This window comes from Pleurodeles waltl, chromosome 7 (assembly GCF_031143425.1).
Source record: "Pleurodeles waltl isolate 20211129_DDA chromosome 7, aPleWal1.hap1.20221129, whole genome shotgun sequence".
In the NCBI taxonomy this organism is placed as follows: Eukaryota; Metazoa; Chordata; class Amphibia; order Caudata; family Salamandridae; genus Pleurodeles; species Pleurodeles waltl.
This window is the reverse complement of record NC_090446.1, coordinates 396,374,513-396,395,983: the sequence shown is the minus strand read 5'-3', so window position 1 is coordinate 396,395,983 and position 21,471 is coordinate 396,374,513. Positions and strand designations below refer to the sequence as shown.

At 43.2% G+C, this 21,471-nt stretch overlaps 1 protein-coding gene across 1 annotated transcript in view; it reads left to right on the top strand.

Annotated features, from left to right (window-relative positions):
* The window catches only part of NFS1 (NFS1 cysteine desulfurase), a 651,727-nt gene that overhangs the window by 391,520 nt on the left and 238,736 nt on the right, over positions 1-21,471 (top strand). Inside the window, exon 8 of the mRNA XM_069243867.1 lies at positions 20,129-20,286. Within this exon, the coding sequence (XP_069099968.1) occupies positions 20,129-20,286 (158 nt within the window). The remainder of the gene's footprint in view (positions 1-20,128; positions 20,287-21,471) is intronic.

Genomic DNA, 21,471 nt, shown 5'->3' with positions numbered 1-21,471 from the left:
CTGCGGCTAGCCATGATCTTTCCTACTAAAATTAACTGGACAAATGCACCACCAACAATCAGCACTGTGTAAGATAAGTAATAAAGTGTAGCTTTATAAGTAAGAGTTATAAACTCAAAACTATACCGCTCACTTGCCTGAAAAAGCTTGAATCACCAGCAACTACTCTGCACAGACACAGCAATCACCAATGATATCCCACTAGAAAGAAAGAAAGAAAAGCAAATTAGAAATAAGACAACACAAATATCATTGTGCACAAATCTAAGGACAATTTCACACAAACCTGCATTTAGTACACCACCTACAAACATGTCATTCATGCATGGCAACAATACTCCTTTGGAGTAAATTGTTTTGCATACCTAAAACACGCAACTATGCAAACCGCAGGTCAACCACCACCAAAACCACAAGGAGCCACAGCAAAGAAAGCAAAAGCTTTGAACTAGAACAAAAAGGAGGAAAATAATTATCACAAATGCAAATACTTTGTCAGTTGACAAACATCCCACCATCAAGCATTTAGAAATTGGTGCCTAAGTGGATTCTGCCATAGGGGCAGATGGGCCTACTAAAAAATAGGCCTATCCGCCCCAAGGAGGGCAGAAAATACCTTTAGTAGTGTGTCCCCAAGGGCCCACCCCCAAACAAACCACACACACACACTATCCCTAGTGCCTACGTGGCTTTCGGGCCCAAGGGGGGCAGAAATGGCCAACAGTTCAATGCCCCCCTTGGGGGGGGGGGGTGCCCCTTGCCCAAGGGGGACGCCCCCACATAAATAAACATATTTTTAAAAAATCCCTGGCGTTCTAGTGGTTTCTGCCTCCCTTGGGGGCAGATCAGCCTAAAAATAACAGGCTGATCTGTCCTCAAGGGAGGCAGAAATGGCCTTGGTACACGTGCCCCCAAAGGGGGGGGGGAGGGACCCTTGCCCAAGGGACCGTCTCCCCCCCTCTAACACACTATCCCTGTTGTCTAAGGGGCTTCTGCCCCCCCCCTCTTGGGGGCAGATCAACCTAAAAATAGGCCGATCTGCCTCCAAGGGGGCAGAAATGGCCAACATAAACATGCCCCCAAAAGGGGGCGACCCTTGCCCAAGGGGCCGCTCCCAAATACAAACATTTTCAAAATAGTAAAAAAAAGAAGAAAAAAAAGAAATCCCTGGTGTCTAGTGGATTCTGCCCTCCTTGGGGGGCAGATCGGCCTAAAAATAATAGGCCGATCTGCCCCCAAAGGGGCCGCTCCCAAACGCTTACACATTTTAAAAATAAAAAATCCTTGTTGTCTAGTGGGCATTCCTGCTGCCCGATCGCAATGCGATCGGGCAGCAGGAATGCTCAGACACCAGGGGAAAGGAAAAGCCTTTCCTTTCCCACAGTGCCTCTTTGGCCCAAACCCCCCACCCGCTGGAGGAGAAACTTACCTGTTTCTCCGTGATCGCACTGGAAGCAAATGGCTTCCAGTGTGAACGGCAGTGGGTAATGAGGTCAGTGTGACATCATTACGGGGGGTGAGGGAGGTGGGGGCGGAAGGGGGAGGTCTTCCCCTTCCATCCCCGCCTTGGGGGGGTGGGGGGAACCCCACGGAGGGAGCGCTAGCGCTCCCTCCGGGCTCCGTGCCGAGGACGTAATGGTTACGTCCTCGGCACAGGAGCACTGTGCCGCGGGACTTAACCGTTACGTCCGTGGCACAGAAGGGGTTACGATTCGGTCCTCGATGCCACACAAAATTCCCGCATGCAGATCAACACATGGTGTGTAATCTCGGTCTCTCTCCCGAGCATCGAGAAGACTGAAGCTTGTTGGTTGTTCCAGTCGAAAGACACTGTGCAACCGGAGAGTGTGGAGACTCGAAATGGCATCGAAACATACAGAGTACATCGACACCGTAGAAGAACAGGCACAGACAGCAGTTTCGATCCAGGACACCGACTCTGAAGCAGACTCGGACGCAGGCAGCCAACGTATCACTGCGGCGCAGCATGTGAGTACAACTGCACCTATGCCCACTTCCAAGAGACCTGTTAAGGCCATAGGTGCACCACTGCCAGAGATCCATGGTTCCACCCGAAAGAAAATAGTCGGCAACCGATCATTGGGTTCGGTGCCGAAAAAGGCAACACCTGTTTCGATGCCGGAGTTGAATAAATCTACGAAAAGCTCCACATCCGAGCCGAGCCGTCGTCCGCACTCTTCAGAAGTTCGAGGTCCAGCTTTGGAGCCGAAACCACAGGCTGTTTCTTCGAAACCGAAAAAATCTCTTTATACAGAGGAACAAGGACTTTCTAGCCAATTTAAAGCACTGCTCAGACATTTGATGATCAATCCTCTAAACTACCTAGAACATCAGAATATATTTCTGAAGAACCGGATATTCAACCTATCCTTGAAATAATGGACGCCAAACAAAGAAGGATACATATCCAAAAGGAGACCAAAAAAATTATTTGCTTCACCTCCTCCCCAAACCAAAAGAAAATTGGTGTTTCCAGAAAATATTGACACTGCTCCACCACCAACAAAAATCTTTAAAATGAAGGAGAAACCATTACCTTTACAAATTTCTCCACCACATTTGCCACAACTATCTTTTTCACTACTACTTGCTACCCCATCACCGTTGCCTTCACCAACACACTCCCATACATATTTGCATGGTGAAACAGTTGACCCGTGGGATTTGAATGATCTTGATCCCATACCGCTAAATGACCCAGACCTCTATCCTTCCAAATCTTCACCACCAGAGGATAGTACAGCATATACACAGGTCATTTCAAGAGCAGCTGCATACCATGGGGTACAAATGCATGCTGAGCCTCTGGAGGCGGATTTTCTTTTTAACACATTGTCCTCTACCCACTCGCAATACCAGTGCTTGCCAATGTTACCTGGCATGTTCAGACATGCAGACTACATATTTAAAAAACCTGTTAAGGCTAAAGTTTTAACACAACGAATAGACAAGAAATACAAGCCTGCACCAACAGACCCAGCTTATATCATGGAAAAGGTATCATCAGACTCTGTTGTCAGTGCTACTAGGAAAGGGCCAATAGCCAGTCTTCAGGGGATACCCTTTCTCCTGACAAAGAAAGCAGGAAGTTTGATGCTGCTGGTAAGAGGGTAGCTACACAGGCAGCTAACCAATGGTGCATTGCTAATTCATCAGCCCTACTAGTGATAAATGCCAGGGCACACTGGGATGAAATGCAGGAATTCTTGGGGTTTCAAGGCAGAAATGCAACAAACAGTGCTCAATATGCCATTTGATTAAAAAAAAAAAAAAAAAAAACTATTTGGACCCGAGGTTGACTCAACTATTGAAAATCTCAGGAAAGACTCTGACATTGGAAAAGCTATGGGAGCTCTATACACTACACCTTGTAGAGGTTCCTTTTGTAAACTGCAATTTAGAGGAGGTTTCAAGCCCCAATCTGCAGATGCTTCCACCTCACAACCTAAACAAGAAAAAATGTCAAGCCTCAGAATGTCACCACTCCATCAAAAGAGTGACTTCCTCAGTATACCACAATCCCACACATCTCCTGTGGGGTTGCAGACTGCAGCAATTCCACTCCCAATAGCAAAATATCACCACAGACCAATGGGTACTTTCAATTATCTGCAATGGTTACTGCCTAGAACTAATCTCTACTCCTCCAAACATTCCTCCTCGCTATCACAGGATGTCCCGAGAACACAACGTTCTGTTAGAACAAGAGGTACAATCGCTATTACTAAAAGAAGCAATAGATTTGGTTCCAAAATCTAAACGGGGAACAGGAGTATATTCACTACATTTCCTCATACCCAAAAAGGATAGCACTTTCAGGCCCATTCTGGATCTCCGACCACTAAATCTATATATCCTCTTGTAAAAGTTTTACATGGTAACTCTGCAGGACATCATCATTCCACTACTCCAAAAACAAAATTACATGACTGCATTAGATCTCAAAGATGCTTATTTTCACAAAATGTCTAGCAGTAGTAGCAGCTTACCTAAGAAGACAACACATACATGTCTTTCCTTATCTAGACGACTGACTAATAAAATCAAGCAATATTATACAATGCCAGGAACAAACTGAATACACAATAGAAACAATACACACATTGGGGTTCACAATCAATTACCAAAAGTCTTATCTTCAACCAGCACAGGTTCAACCTTACATAAGTTCTATTCTCAAAACCCAGAAAGCCTTAGCCTATCCAAATACTCGAAGGATACATGCTTTTCAAAACCTCATATCACAGATACAGCCAAATCAACATTACACTGTGAGGTTTATCATGAAACTATTGGGAATGATGGCATCCTGCATAGCAATAGTACTGCATGCAAGATTAAACATGCAAACACTACAACAGTGCCTCTCACAACAATGGTCTCAAGCACAGGGTCAGTTGCAGGATCTGACAACAATGTATTATCTGAAGAAACAAGTAAGAACACATTCATCTCAACTGTCCCTTATAGTCCAAACAATTTGGAAATGGGCAATTCATAATCACATTTACTTGCTAGCAGAATACATCTGTAACGAAATGCCTCCTTGGCATGGTTACCCCCCTAACTTTTTGCCTTTTCTGATGCCAAGTTATGATTTGAAAGTGTGCAGGGACCCTGCTAACCAAGCCCCAGCACCGGTTTTCTTTCCCTAAACTGTACCTTTGTCTCCACAATTGGCACAACCCTGGCACTCCGGTAAGTCCCTTGTAACTGGTACCCCTGGTACCAAGGGCCCTGATGCCAGGGAAGGTCTCAAAGGGCTGCAGCATGTCTTATTTCACCCTGGGGACCCCTCCCTCAGCACATGCACACTGCCTCTCAGCTTGTGTGTGCTGGTGGGGAGAAAATGACTAAGTCGACATGGCACTCCCCACAGAGTGCCATGCCAACCTCACACTGCCTGTGGCATAGGTAAGTCACCCCTCTAGCAGGCCTTACAGCCCTAAGGCAGGGTGCACTATACCACAGGTGAGGGCGTATGTGCATGAGCACTATGCCCCTACAGTTTCTAAGCAAAACCTTAGACAGTGTAAGTGCAGGGTAGCCATAATAGTATATGGTCTGGGAGTTTGTCAAACACAAACTCCACAGTTCCATAATGGCTATCAAGCTTCTCAGCACAATAAATGCACACTGATGCCAGTGTGCAATTTATTGTAACATACACCCAGGGGGCATCCTAGAAAAGCCCCCTGAATACCTACCCGACTTCTAGTGTAGGCTGACCAGTTTCTGTCAGCCTGCCACACACCAGACATGTTGCTGGCCACATGGGGAGAGTGCCTTTGTCACTCTGTGGCCAGGAACAAAGCCTGTACTGGGTGGAGGTGCTTCTCACTTCCCCCTGCAGGAACTGTAACACCTGGCGGTGAGCCTCAAAGGCTCACTCCTTTTGTTACAGCGCCCCAGGGCATCCCAGCTAGTGGAGATGCCCGCCCCTCCAGCCACTGCCCCCACTTTTGGTGGCAAGGCTGGAGGAGATAATGAGAAAAACAAGGAGGAGTCACCCACCATTCAGGAAAGCCCCTAAGGTGTCCTGAGCTGAGGTGACTTGTGTACAAGAAAAAGGAAAAATGGGCTACGACCAATGTAAAATACAATCAAAAGCAATCAAGCTCGACCCAGCACAGTACCAGTACCATAAATTCAAAAAGTTATATTTATTACCAATGTATGTACATCCCAAAACAAATAGATAAATTTATACAACAATACAGATATTTACACGGTAGAAAAGAGAGAACAATTACTAATATGAAATAAACTCAATAGATACATATACATATACCACAACATATAAAAAAACACACAAAAACAGAGTGCCACACAGGACGAGACAATAGAAATGGTGAAAACAACGAAAAATCAAAAAAAGAAACAGTAATAACACTCTACATTTCATAAATATATCTAAATATAAACTAAATATATGCAAATTCTTTTTCTTGAAACTTTTTTGATGGTCTCAATGATGTCATTCTAATGTTCATATAAACAAGATTTAGGCACCAAGAATTGATAGTTTACCTAAGGAAACAGTAGGAACCAAGCCTACGCGCGTTTCGGCAGTATCCCTCCAATTTATGAGGCCGCCTTCATCAGGGCAGTTCCTTTTCAAAATTTAATATAGATAATGCCATAAGCTTCATCAATTCAATTGTCTCTCCCGTTGATACACATCCTGACAAAAACAAGAATACAGAAACAATATCTATAATAATCAATTGATTAATTCAATCCAAGTTCATGAGATCCAGTGAACCACTGATCGCCATGTCTGATCCAAATTCAAAACCAAAAATAAAAAATGGAAAGTAAAAAAATACACATACACCTCAGGGAGGAACAAGGACTGCTGACCTACAAGCCTGCAGAGAACGAGGAAGATTACAACTGCTTTGGCCCCAGCCCTACCGGCCTGTCTCCAACTTCGAAAACCTGCACCAGCGACACATCAGACAGGGACCAGCGACCCGTGAAGCCTCAGAGGACTGCCCTTGACTAAAGGACCAAGAAACTCCTGTGAACAGCAGCCCTGTACAAAACCAGCTACTTCTTTACAACAAAGAAGCAACTTTCAAAGATTACACGTTTCCCGCCTGAAGCGTGAGACTTCACACTCTGCACCCGACGACCCCGGCTCGAGATCCAGAGAACATACACCTCAGGGAGGAATCCCCGGCGACTGCGAGCCCGTGAGTAACCAGAGACGACCCCCCTGGTCCCCCCCACAGCGACGCCTGCAGAGAGAATCCAGAGGCTCCCCCTGACCACGACTACCTGTAACAAGGGACCCGACACCTGGAACCAACACTGCACCGCAACCCCCAGGACCTGAAGGAACCGACCCTCAGCGCAGGAGAGACCCCCAGGGGACCCTCTGCCTTGCCCAGGTGGTGGCTGTCCCGAGAACCCCCCTGTGCCTGCCTGCAGCGCTAGAGTGGCCGCCAGGTCTCTCCATTGTTTTCTACCTGAAACCTGACGCCTGCTTTGCACACTGCACCCAGCCGCCCCTGTGCCGCTGAGGGTGTGTTTTGTGTGCCTACTTGTGTCTCCCCTCCCCCTTCCCCCAGTGCTCTACAAAAACCCCCTGGTCTGCCCCCCGAGGACGCAGACTATTGGCCTGGAGTAAGTCTTTGAGTGTGTGTTCCTCATTTATTGCCTGTGTGTGTGTACAACAAATGCTTAACACTACCCTCTGATAAGGCTACTTCTCGACCAGACTACCACAAAATAGAGCATTAGAATTATCTACTTTTGCCACTATCTTACCTCTAAGGGGAACCCTTGGACTCTGTGCACACTATTTCTTACTTTGAAATAGTATATACGGAGCCAACTTCCTACAGCATCCATAAAGAGACTGGTGGCAGAATTTTAACAGCACCACCTCCAAAGCTACAGAGGAAATTAGCCTTTCAAGTGGAATTGGACACTGCACAGCCTCCAGCTAAAGTGCCAAGACAAAGGAGAAACCTCCACCTCCTCAATTTTCTCCTCCTCAGTCTCCACATTTACTTATCTCTCCCACTACTAGTCCTACACCTATGGAGTCACCAGCTCACTCATTCGATTCGCAGCAGGACAATTTGGATCCATGGGGTCTTTAGATCCAGACCCCATTCCAGACAGCAACCTAGATTACTATCCCTCTAAGCCTTCACCATCAGAGGATGCTATGCATTCTGAACCATTAGAAAATGACTTCCTTTTTAATACACTCTCCTCTAAACATGCAACTGATCAGTCGCATCCCATGCTCCTCGGCATGTTGAAACATGCTGACCAAATATTCAAGGAGCCATTAATAGCAAGAATTACTCCTAGGGTGGAGAAAAAATATAAGCCACCTCCTTCTGATCCTGTCTTTATTACCCAACAGTTACCTCCAGACTCCGTAGTCGTAAGCGCAGCCAGGAAAAGAGCAAGCTAGCAGTCATCAGGTGATGCACCCCCACCAGATAAGGAGAGTTGGAAGTTTGATGCTGTGGGGAAAAGGGTGGCATCTCAGGCAGCCAACCAGTGGAGTATAGCCAACTCTCAGGCATTGTTGGCTAGATGCGACAGGGCCCACTGGGATGAGATGAAAGCCATAATTCGACATCTCCCCAAGGAACAGCAAAAGAGGGCACAACAAATAGGAGAGGAAGGGCAAGCCATCACCAATAATCAGATCAGGTCAACCCTAAACTCTGCAGATACAGCAGCCAGACCCATCAACACTGCTGTAACCATACAAAGACACGCATGGCTTAGATCTTCAGGATTCAAGCCTGAAATACAACAGGCAGTCCTCAATATGCAGTTTAACCAAAAACAACTTTTTTGTCCCAGAGGTGGACACGGCAGTTGAAAAAAATGAAAAAAGATTGTCACCACAAAAGCCATGGGTGCTCTGTATACCACAGAGTACAGGGGATCCTTTCATAAGTCCCAATATAGAGGTGGATTTAGAGCCCAAACTGCAGAGACATCCACCTCACAGCCAACGTCGCCCTACCAACCTCAATATTAACGAGGTGGTTTCAAAGGTACTTATAGAGGCCAGTACCCCAGAGGCAGGGGAAAATATCAAACAGCGAAACAAGCCTCACCACAAACTAAGCAGTGACTTGTGCCATCCCTTCCCAATTCACACCTCACCTGTGGGGGGAAGACTGCAAAGGTTCCACAACAATTGGCTACCCACTACCACAGACAGCTGGGTATTTTCAATTATCCACAATGGCTATTGCATACAATTGACACAAACTCCACCAAATATTCCACCAAAACCACATAAGCTGTCCACAGACCATATTGCTCTGTTGCAAGAGGAAGTAAAATCTCTATTACTCAAATAAGCAATAGAAGCTGTGCCACAAAATCAAATAGGAACAGGAGTTTACTCACTGTATTTCCTCATTCCCAAAAAGGACGGGACCTTAAGGCCAATATTAGATCTCAGAACCCTCAATCTTTAAATCCTGTCAGGACATTTTCACATGGTAACACTACAGGATGTTATCCCACTACAACAACACAATTTCATGGCAACAATAGACCTCAAGGATGCGTATTTTCACATACCCATCCATCCAGCGCACAGAAAGTAGCTCAAGTTTGTCATTCAAGGAAAGCATTATCATTTCAAAGTGTTACCCTTCGGAATAACAATAGCTCCCAGGGTATTCACAAAGTGCATGGCCATAGTTGCAGCCTACCTAAGAAGGCAACAAGTTCATGTCTTTCCATATCTAGACGATTGGCTAATAAAATCAAACAGTCATACACAGTGTCAAAACCCTGCAGACCCTAAGTTTCTTCATAAACTACGAAAAGTCACAACTGAAACCTGCGCAAATTCAGCAGTATTTAGGGGCAACACTACTCAGAGCGCTAGCAAGCCCAAATCCACAAAGAATACAAGCATTTCACAATATATTAGCACAAATACAGACAGGCCAACAGTACACTGTCAAATTCATCATGAAGGTATTGGGCATGATGGCATCCTGTATTGCGATTGTTCCACATGCAAGACTAAATATGCGGCCCTTGCAACAGTGCCTTGCACAGCAATGGTCACAGGCGCACAGAGTCAACTTCAAGATCAAGTGTTGATAGACCGCCAAACATACATGTCCCTTCAGTGGTGGAATTCCACAAACCTAAACAAAGGACGGCCATTTCAAGACCCCTTGCCTCAGACCATACTTACAACAGATGCATCAGTGATTGGCTGGAGAGCTCACCTCAACAATCACAACATTCAAGGACAATGGGAAACCAAACACAGTTACACATAAATCACTTAGAGTTGTTAGCTGTATTCCTAGCACTCAAAGCTTTTCAGCCTCTTGTCACTCACAAGAATATCCTTATCAAAACAGACATGGCAACAAGGTATTTCCTAAACAAACAAGGAGGGACGCATTCGTCCCAACTCTCCCTCCTAGCCCAAAAATTTGGCAGTGGGCAATCCACAACAAGTTTCACCTGGTAGCACAATACATTCCAGGGATACACAACCAATTGGCAGATGTTCTCAGCAGAAATCATCAACAAACACAAGAGTGGGAGGTTCACCCTCTAGTACTTCAACAATTCTTTCAACAACGGGGAACACCAGACAGATCTGTTTGCCACCAGCGAAAACGCAAAATGCCAAAACTGCACATCGCGATACCCACATCCCCTATCCAAGGGCAATGCTCTATGGATCAATTTATCAGCGTTATTTGTTTACGCTTTTCCCCTTCTCCCACTCATTCCATTTCTGGTCAACAAACTGCGTCAAAACACGCTCAAGCTGATACTCCTAGCGCCAACGTGGGCACGTCAACCGTGGTACACAACACTTAGACCTGTCAGTAGTACCACATATCAAACTCCCAAACCGACCAGATCTGTTGACACAAAACAAATGGCAAATCAGGCATCCAAATCCCAACATACTCAATCTAGCGATTTGGCTCCGGAGGTCATAGAATTTGGGAATCTACAACTACCAACTGAATGTATGGAAGTAATTAAGCAAGCAAGAACACCCACTACCACGCACTGCTATGCCAACAAATGGAAAAGATTTGTGTATTACTGTCAATCTAAACAAATTGCCCCTCTTCCAGCATCAATACAAGAAATTGTATGCTATTTGCTTCATTTGCAAAAATCTAATTTAGCTTTTTCATCCTTAAAAATACATCTCACTGCAATCTCCGCATATTTGCAAAATATATAGCACACCTCTTTATTTAGAGTTCCTGTTATCAAAGCCTTCATGGAAGGCTTAAAACGCATCATCCCACCTAGAACGCCCCCAGTGCCTTCGTGGAATCTAAACAGAGTGCTCACATGATTTATGGGACCACCATTTGAGCCTATGCACTGAAGCCAAATGCAATTCTTAACATGGAAACTGACCTTCCTAGTTGCAATTACTTCATTGTGAAAAGTTAGTGAAATTTGAGCTTTCCCAATTCAAGAACCTTTCAGACAAGTGCATAAGCATAAAGTCGTACTACGACCAAACCCTAAATTTCTCCCAAAAGTAGTATCACCTTTTCATATCAAACAGTGGAACTACCATTCTTCTTCCCACAGCCAGCTTCTGTGGCAGAAAGAGCCCTGCATGCATTAGATATTAAACAAGCCCTAATGTACTACATAGATAGAACAAAATAATTCAGAAAAACCAAACAGTTATTTGTGGCCTTCCAGAAACCACATACTGGTAACCCCATTGCAAAACAAGTTTTAGCAAGATGGATACTAAAATGCATCCAAACAGGTTACCTTAACGCTAAAAGACAACTCTTAGTTGCACCTAAAGCACATTCCACAAGGAAAAAAGGGGCTACAATGGATTTCTTAAGAAATATACCAATGGCTGAAATATGTAAAGCAACTACTTGGTCAACACCACAGACATTTACTAAACAGTATTGTGTAGATGTGTTAGCAGTGTTTTTTGACTTGCCAGTGTCGTTTGACGAATCTTCAGATTTTTCCCTAAAAAATTGCTTCCTAGAAACTTGTGCTTGGAATGTTTTAGGGTGATCCGTCAAGGGGGGGCTGAGAAAAAGTAGGGGCTAAAAAAAAGGTGCATTTTTTCATTTTCATTTCCATGGAGATTTTAGACACAACCACAGTCCAATCTGCTGGATGGAATTATGCCAAATTTTGGCAAGAAGGTAGCTCTTGGTCCAGAAAGTTAGTTTTGTTATTTGGTGTAAACCCACTCTGTAGTTTAGGAGAAGTTAAAGGAAATCCACATTTGTTTATCTAGGTTTACAACGAATTCACAAATATTGCTGATCTTGTGCAGTGAGCTGATTGGCTGCCAACACTTCAACAGAAGTGTTGGCAGCCATTTTGAAGAAAAAGAAAAAGAAAAAAAAAAGAAACGGGGGCAGGGGACTGTTGCCCTAACCCTCTAGGCTTGGTGCTGGGGTCCCCCATCCCCCCACCCCAACTTAAAAGTGGGTGGGCCAGGCCCCGGAGGCATTGAGGAAAAATAGGAAGTGGGTGCACAGGGGCCCCCCTCCTAGGGCTTATCAAAGCCCCGGGGGCCACAACCTCCCTGGGACCAAAGTTATTAAATTGATGCGGGGAAAGGCCACGTGGCCTCCCCATCGCCCCGGGAACCGCCAGCTCCCCAGGGCATTGCAAATAAAGTGGACTGGCCCGCTGAGCCTGCCTACACCCTGAGGACCCCCACCTCCCCAGATGTTATCTATGCAGGGGTTGGGGGGTGGGGGAGTGCCTGTGTGGTCACAACTCCCACCCCTTGTAGACCACCACCTCCCTGGGAAGAAAGCTGTTTAATTGATGGGTGGGGGCACCTCTGGCCAGGCCCTGCACCTTCTCCACCAGAGGACAGACTTTCTGTGATTCAGCCTCAAACACCTCAGAGAGGAAGAGTACTACAGGGCATTCAACCCCAAGAATCAGCTGAAGACATTGCAATGCCCAGCTCTGGCTGCAGACCCCCGAGCGACCTCAATTCAAGGACACACAGCCTCAAGCTAAAAAGCTACTGATCCAGTATGAGGTACTGAACAGACACCCTCTGTGCCGAAACTAGCTCTGAATTTAGCACCTTTATTCCGGGCTCTATGTTGAGTGAGCCTCTTGTGCCCATAGAGATGCCCGAGATTCTGGATGTGAAGCAAGTAACTCAACATCCATCTTAATTAAAAATAAATAAAAAAAACAGACCCATCCTGTAGCACCACATGAGCCGGACCCCACACTCTTGAAGAAATGGAGGCTTGCCTATGAGGAGGTGTTCTCCAAGGAACTTGAAGGGATACTGCTGTGAACCCTTCAAACCAAGTGAGACACCAAGAAAAATGGCATCAGCCCCAAGGGTTTTTTATTTATCACTCCCCTATCGAAGAATGGAACAAAGAGATGTCTGTCATTACTCTTTATGATGAATTTGACTCCTCTAGATCCAGAATGTTACGAGGCAGGCAACCCTACCAGAGAAGCCGTATCCCCAAAAGATACACAATAATTGAATATTTAGTATATACAATTGGCGCACTAACCTTGAGTATCAGAATGACAAATTATTGATGAAATCTCAGCAGTCCTAACTTAGGCTACGATAAACATCTATAATGATTATTGTAAACTCGACCTATCGCCTGTAATATTATCTGTCTCATATGTACCGTATTCACTGCGTGATTAGTATTTTCTCTCGCTATCTAATAACAAGCCATGTTTTAACCCTGCATACCTTTAGAAAGCTGCTAACCCTGCATGTTGGATATTTGCTCTCCAGCATTTTCCCCAGACAACCAGTCTTCATGCCTGTCTCTCCCAGTTTTTTAGGTCTCTTTAAATCATTCTTCCCAATTAACTTCGATGGAGAGGAGGGGAGAATTGCTATGCAGTCTCTTATATCTGCATAACTCCATGAACAATGCCTTAATTAGTGACACATCTGAAAGGCAAGCAATTGGATCAAAACATGCTTTCTTACACATTAAGACACATTAGGCCCATGCCTTGCCAGTTGACCCTGTAATATTGCTCACTACATGTAGTTCTCTGGACACCAGAAAGGAAGTTTGGTTTTTGCTGTATTAGTTACATGTGACGAATATCAACTTCCATATGAAATAAAATGTCTATCTTGCACACTCTGTTGGCTTTTAGCACCATTGAAAACAATAGTTTGCTAGGTCCAAAACCTTCATATGCACAGTCAAGATTTGTGTGCTCATGCTCGTCATACAATTATTCCTAATTTGTATGTAGCATGCACATATCAGAAAAGCTCTGTCTGTCTTGTTTGATGATCGTCAGTTAACACCCTCGTTGTATGCACTATTTATACTTTTCATAAGCAAATGTATTAATCATTTTATCAAATTAATAAGACACTATTCTTCTTCAATGTGTATTCCTAACTACTTAAATGTAATGTATTGCATTAAAACGGAAATGCTCAATAAGCAACAGAATAGCTCAGTGTGCTTGCATTAATTCTTAGTGCTTCAGACCATTTTGCTTCATGGTGTTATTCTTCAGTGAGTAAGTTTCAATCTTCACACATCTCCAGGAAGATGATGATCATTCAGATTTTCAACAAATTATTGTGCATATTTGCTGTGAGTTGTTTGATTTGCCCACACTTTGAATACTTTCCTTTGTCTACCGAGTCCGTTTATTTTGTAATCTTCAGGAACAGAAACAATGAATTTGCGCTCATTGTTATGATAGTTGCTAATCCTGTGGAAAACAGGAAAATATTTATCATGGTAAATGTGAAGCTGACCCTTTTAATTGAATAACCTTAAGGTTCATTTTCCTGCTGTGTTTTTTTTGGGTGTTTGTCTGCCATGTAAGACACATGAAATATAGTCTCCAATGTTTAGTAAGTGAATGTGAATGTTGTTTCTAGTAACTTTGTTAATGTACTTGCACTTGAGCTTCATAATAATGGCTTAGAGGTTCTAATACTAAATCTTGTTTCCATAATACTGTGATCATGCTTGCTAACTTAATAAGACTGGCATACAAGAGTTTAATAATATTTGACCAATGGAGTTTGGTAATCAATCAGCGTAGGATTTGTAGAGCGTGTCAAATCAACTGAGAGTCTCGAGGTGTAGGAGTTCCTGCTTACCTTGTGGTGATCTGTTCATTTGAACAGCCATGTCTTGAGTCATTTCCTGAATTGCTGGAGCAATGCAGTGGTCTTGAGGAACATGGGAAGGTTGTTCCAAGATTTGGCCGTGAAGAGGATGGTTTCTTCAGGTGGGGCGTTACTTCAGCGTTTTTCCAGTCCTCAGGGAAGGAGGCCGAGGTGATATAGGTGTTCAGCACTTTGTGCTCGTTGCCAATTGTCTTGTTCTCATTGTTGAAGACGTTTTGGGGACATGGGTCCACTGGGTACACAGAGTTAATTATTGAGATTGTGGCTTTTTGTGAGAGGGTCTCAGTGGGTGATAACAGGCTGATGCTGGTGGCAGCAGTGGGTTGGGGTTCTAAGTTTTCTTTGACATATCTTGTTGTGAAAGAAGTCTGCTAATATGTCACAGTTCTCTGGAGGGGTTGATACTGTTCCTGGCAACTGCATGGTTGGAGCACGTATTCACGATTGTGAAGAGCACTTTGCTGTGGTTTGGGCTGGCTTTTATGGCTTCTCCTTATCACTTGTGGTGGTGGGAGTAGTGTATAACCACAACATTCGGTAAGTTCATTTACAGTGACTAAATTTGTAAATCCTTCATTAAAACAGCAGTCATCTTCATTGAATATTGACATATACGAAACATTTTCATACTTTCTTCTAAAACTCAGAAATTTCTGTTTGTGGTGAGACCTTCAACTTGGTTATTTTTAGCTATATTTAAGTTACATTTATTTGAAAAAAAAAAATACATACATGTGAAGTTTCTAATGGGTGTGAGTAGTCTTTTGGATTTAAAAACACAGATAATTCTCCAAGCAGACAATGCACTGAACATACGATTTCCCACCTGTACTTTGAAACTGACTTTCCTAGATGTGTATGCCATGCAGCATCTTTATTTATAACATCCGTCAAATTGAAACAGAGGTATTGTAATAGATCCATGTATCAACCATGCAAAACTTGCTTTTTCGTAATGAGCATATGCCAACAATTCATTCACTTTTGAGAATCACTCAGATTGAACTCACAAAATATTTCAGCCCTATTACTAAGGTTTTATGAAACTGTTAGATTTAATTTCTTGTGAAGAAGTCTATAAGATGAATATTACTTTGTACACATGGGATTCTGTGATCCTTTTATAAACACCAATCTTTAATTTCGTTATAATTGGCGACTAGTGGCACATTCGGTCCTTGAATAAAAATGTCAGAACTCAACTTGTGAAAGTAAATACTGTTGAATTCGTACTTCACAGTTCCTGCTGCCAGTGCCAGCAGACGAGGTGAATGGCAGGTCACGCAGCATAATTGAGGCAGCTGTTTAAAGCAAGAAAAGGGAAATTTGCTTTTTTTTTCTTCTACTTAAAAAAAAAAAATGTAAGCTTCTAGTGGCAGAGAAAACATGTTTATTTGTTTGCACTCCTTAAATAGAGAAAAGCTAGCATCTTTCTGCATGTTTCTACACTTTCTGAGCTAGTGCAACTTTTTTTAATAAAAAAAAAACGGACGTCTATTGAACTGTTTCTGATACCAGTTTGCAGCAAATAACAGGTGCCTAATGTGTTTATATTTTGCACCAGAGGCTTTATTTTTATTCTTCATGTTTGCAAATATGCTCACTCTTTCATATGAAAGAGCTACGCACCAAGTTTTTAAGTGATTTGTTTGAAAGGTAATGTTGTGACTTTATTATATGTGCTTAAGTACCCTCTGGTGTACATAAGGAGATTTCAATTCACCTCCGAGATCCACACCTTATGAAGGGAGACGACCTTAGACATTGTTCCTCTATATGCTTATGGAACTCCTCAGTGACTTGCAGTATCCTTGTAATGTACAGTAGGGGGTTCTTTATCCCTTATGTATTGTTAATGTTCACATGTATTATGTTCTTAAATGATTTTTACTTCTCCAAAAACAGTCAGTTCTGAAAGTTAATATTGTCTTTACCATCATTATTAAATCATTATTTATTACTTGAAACTTCAGTGTATAATTTATGCTTCTAGTTCTCCTATTTTTATAGAGCTTCATCCGATTTATGCATTAGTCACAGCTTCTACAGCAATTAATTTACATTTTACTCTTTGCTCTCTCGTTTGACCTTTAAGTAAATGTAAACATTCTAATTCTCTTGCAGTGTATCTGACAGTCAGTCAGTCAGATATTTGTATAGTGTGGCTTATCACCCAGGGGTCTCAAGGCGCAGTGTCACTTTCACTAACCTACGCTTGACATTATATACCAATACTGTATGTATAAATGTGCATTTTGTTTTACCTAGGGTTTGGTTTAATAACCATTGGCCCTGTTACCCCTTTAGCAAATCTTTCATAACATTCGTTTGTGAATTTTGTACACAGGTTTTTCTTGAGTATAAGGTAAAAAATTTTAAAATAACATAATTAATTGCTTTTCATTTTCCTTTGGTATTTTTTATTTTAATATACAAGATCCACTCTCTGTAGTTAACTTTGTTGTCCCCTATGTAGTTCAAGACAATTACTCCAGTTCCAGTCATACTTCTTTTCTCAGGGCGTCTTTTTTAAGTAAATCAAAATCTTTGGACCCACAGAGGTAATGATTAAGTAAATAATCATCACAGTTAGAGGCTGCATAAACTTAAGGAAATTAAAAAAAAAAAAAGTATAACCGAAGTGTTTTCATGTCATCCTACTCTACAAGTCTACTTCTTTGGCTTCGGTGGACTGTTGTCTGATGGCAGGAAGATGGCAACACACAGGTCACTTAGCGTTTGCTCTTATTAGTTGTAGGAAAAGTGCCACTGTTGGCATGGTTACCCCCCTACGTTTTGCCTAGTGTTGATGCCAACTTTGATTGAAAGTGGTCTGGGATCCTGCTAACCAGGCCCCAGAGTTCTTTCCCTAAAACTGTACCTTTGTTTCCACAAGTGGCACAACCCTGACACACAGCTAAGTCCCTTGTAAAAGGTACCCCTGGTATCAAGGGCCCTGTGGCCAGGGAATGTCTCCAAGGGCTTTAGCATGTATTATGCCACCCTAATGGGCCACACACATGCATACATACATACATACACACACACACACACACACACACACACTTACTTGCAGTTCGTGTGTGCTGGTGAGGAGAAAGAGTGTCGACATGGCACTCCCCTCAGAGTGCCATGCCAACCTCACACAGCCTGTGGCATAGGTAAATCACCCTTCTAGCAGGCCTTACAGCCCTAAGGCAGGGCACACTATACCACAGGTGAGGGCATAGCTGCATGAGCAATATGCCCCTACAGCATCTAAGTCCATTCTTACGCATTGTAAGTGCAGTGTAGCCATATTGAGTATATGGTCTGGGAGTTTGTTATTATGAACTCCACAGCACCATAAGGGCTTAACTGAATACTGGGAAGTTTGGTATCAAACGTCTCAGCAAAATAAGCCCACACTGATGCCAGTGTGGGATTTATTGAAAAATGCACACAGAGGGCATCTTAGAGATGCTCCCTGTATGTTAGCCAAACTGCTAGTGTAGAACTGACTGGTCTGTGTCAGCCTGCCACTTTCAGAGAAGTTTCTGACCACATGGGGTGAGTGCCTTTGTGCACTCTGTGGTCAGAAACAAAGCCCATCCTGGGTGGAGGTGCTTCACATCTTCCCCCTACAGGGACTTGAACACCTAGCAGTGAGCCTCAAAGGTTCAAGTCTCAGGTTACAGTACCACAGGGCACTCCAGCTTGTGGAGATGCCCGCCCCCCCAGACAAAGCCCCACTTTTGGTAGCAAGTCCGGCAGGAAAATTAGGGAAAACAGGAGGAGTGACCACCCAAGCCAGGACCACCCCTAAGGTGTCCAGAGCTGAGGTAACCTCCTCCCTGCAGAATCCTTCATCTTTGTTTGGAGGACAGGGACCAATAGGATTAGGTTTGTGCCCCCCTCCCCAAAGGGAGTGGGCACATGGACGGTGTAGCTACCGTCAGTGTACTAGCCATTGGCTACTGCCCTCTGACCCCTAAAACGCCCCTAAATCTAGGATTTAAGGGCCTCCCTGAACCCAGCTTACTAGTTACCTGGCGACCTACAAGAAGGACTGGTAAGCTGAAATCCTCCAGCAGAGAAGGAAGAAAACAGCTGTGGCTCCAGCACTACCGGCCTGTCTCCTGCTTCTAAGAACCTGCAAAAGACCAGCGACGAGTCCAGCGGGACCAGCGAACTCTGCCAACTCCAGTGTACTGCAGGCAGGCCTGATTCAGAGTACCCCCTGTTTCCATATGAGCCCATGTTAAATTTGCTCAACTTTGACCTCTGCACCCAACCGTCCCCTTGTTATGGTGGTGGTGGTGGTGGGTGTTTGGGGTTAACTTGAACCCCAACCGGTGGACTTCTAAAACCCAGAGACTGATACTGTAAACTTTGTACTTACCTGTATAACAACCTAACATTTCTTACCCCCAGCCCTCCCCAGGAACTGTTTCTACAAATTGTACTGTGTCCATTTTTAAAACCGATTATTGGCAATAATTAGAAAACTGTATTACTTACTGATTTCAAACAAAGTACTGTTGATACCTGTGTGAAATACGAAACTTTTGAAGTACTTACCTGCAACTTGAATCTTGTGGTTTTAAAAATAAATTAAGAAAATATATTTTTCCTTTATAAAAACCATTGGTCTGGAGTGGTCATTGAGTGTGTGCTTCTTCTATTTTCTGTGTGTGTGTGTGTGTGTGTGTGTGTGTGTGTGTGTGTGTGTGTGTGTATATACAACAAATGCTTTGCACTACCCTCTGATAAGCCTAACTGCGCGACCACACTACCATAAGTGAGAACATTAGTATTATCTACTTCAGCCTGCGTTTAGCCTCTGGTGAACCCCTGGACTCTGTGCACTTTATATCTCACTTTGATATAGTATATACAGAGTCAGCTTTCTACCTTAGTAAATTGTTTATTTTGACATATGGTGATATCTCCCTGTTTCACAGTAGAAGTGTTTTAAGCTTTAGTTTAACATGACACTGCTTTTGTCGAGGAATAGTTTAAACGTTTTCTTGATTTTGTAAAATCCAGAACATTTAGTTATATAGGTTGATGTGAAAATATAGCTATTAATATATTTCGCACAAGTGAATTTTTGGTACATTGGTTCTTGTACTTATTGCTACCGGTCTAGAGATTTCCACATAAAGTTAAACACGTTTGTGGAATTGCCTACCAAAAAGCAGCTGAATGTTGCCCTACCACACTAGAAATGCCCTGCCATTCACAAATCCTAGGTAGATCAGCTGTTACCCAGCTCTTACCAGCATGCAAAGTCCTGTAAAAAAAAAAAAAAGTGGTATTTTAATAATATAAATATTATTAATACTACCAATAAGAAACTGTTTTGAGATATGTGGGAAGAAGCTTGCCACAGCCCTCAACCCTTTTACATGCTGTGCCTGATTCTTCATTAAAGTCAAACTAAATTAGTTTTCCCTTTGTTTTTAGGAGTGGGTGCCATATATGTTCGCCGTCGACCAAGAGTGCGTTTGGAAGCCCTGCAGAGTGGTGGTGGTCAGGAACGAGGGCTGAGATCTGGTACAGTTCCCACCCCTTTAGTTGTCGGTCTTGGAGCAGCTTGTGATGTGGCAGAGCAGGAGATGGAGGTACGCATAAGATACCTACCTATGTGGTGATCCCATATTTTCTACTGTAACCAGACGTGCTTCACTTCCTGAGTTTCACAATAACAGCACTTCATAGTTAAGTTCTAAGTGTTTCATTTTCGCTTCAGTTTTAAAATACATTTTATACATGTCATGAGTTAAAAACAACCCTGAAAAAGAGTTCAAAATATGGTCTTGAATAACAACTACTAGGTAGTTGATTGCTAACTTGGGAAATGTGCTTTAAATTCCAGCCAAATCTCTAAAATACTAATAAGCAATTTTTTTTTATTATTTTTTTTTTTTTTTAAAGAAACATGTAGATAAACACTGTTTTTGCAGTATACCGCAATTTATTTCTAGTCATACAAATTGAATTTGTCCTGCATTATTTCTGGTTTCAGTTCGGTGCCATTTCTTATGGCACATTGGACATTACTAATGATTAATTTGTTTCTTGACAATAGAACAACTATCCACATATGATTACCCAGAGAAAACACATAATCTCTACCTTTCATTCATATTTGACAACTTTTTCTAGGCCAGGCATTCATTGAAAATGGTAACTGAAATTGAATAGAGTTCTGTCTGAAATTTTGATAAAGGCTGCTCAAAAACTGTTGTTCAATGATTTGTCTGTTTTTGTGTGGTTGCTTGATTTTTGGTCACTTTATTTTATTTATTTATATATTTTTAACACCGCATTAGTGCAAGAAAGTCAAGCGGGACTTAATCCCATCCTGCCGTTAGAAATCTCTGGTGAAATTGCAAAAGCATTAATCCAGTCATATCCCCCTAGTTTCATCTGACTCTGACCTGGTCCTGCAGTTGATCGGGATGCACCTCAAATTCCCTGAGCCTTTGTTGACTCTACAGCAAGTTGCGGCCTTCAAAGGAGCCATGCTACAGAATTTTCAGAAGCTTCCAGGTAGTTCTGGTAGTATTTTGACAGTCACAGGGACCCTCATTTGAACTTCTGCTGGTGAGCCCTCCCCCAAATACTGAATGGCCCCCTGGGACCTGTTCCCACGCACGTAACACTGGTCCAGGCGTCTGCACTGACTACCAGGTCCTCACCAGTTATTCTATATTCGCACCAATGCTAGCCCTGCCAACGCTAGTCTCAGGCCCAGTTTGCTGGTTTTAAGGGATTTCCTTCATCCATGTCTGTCGGAATTCTGC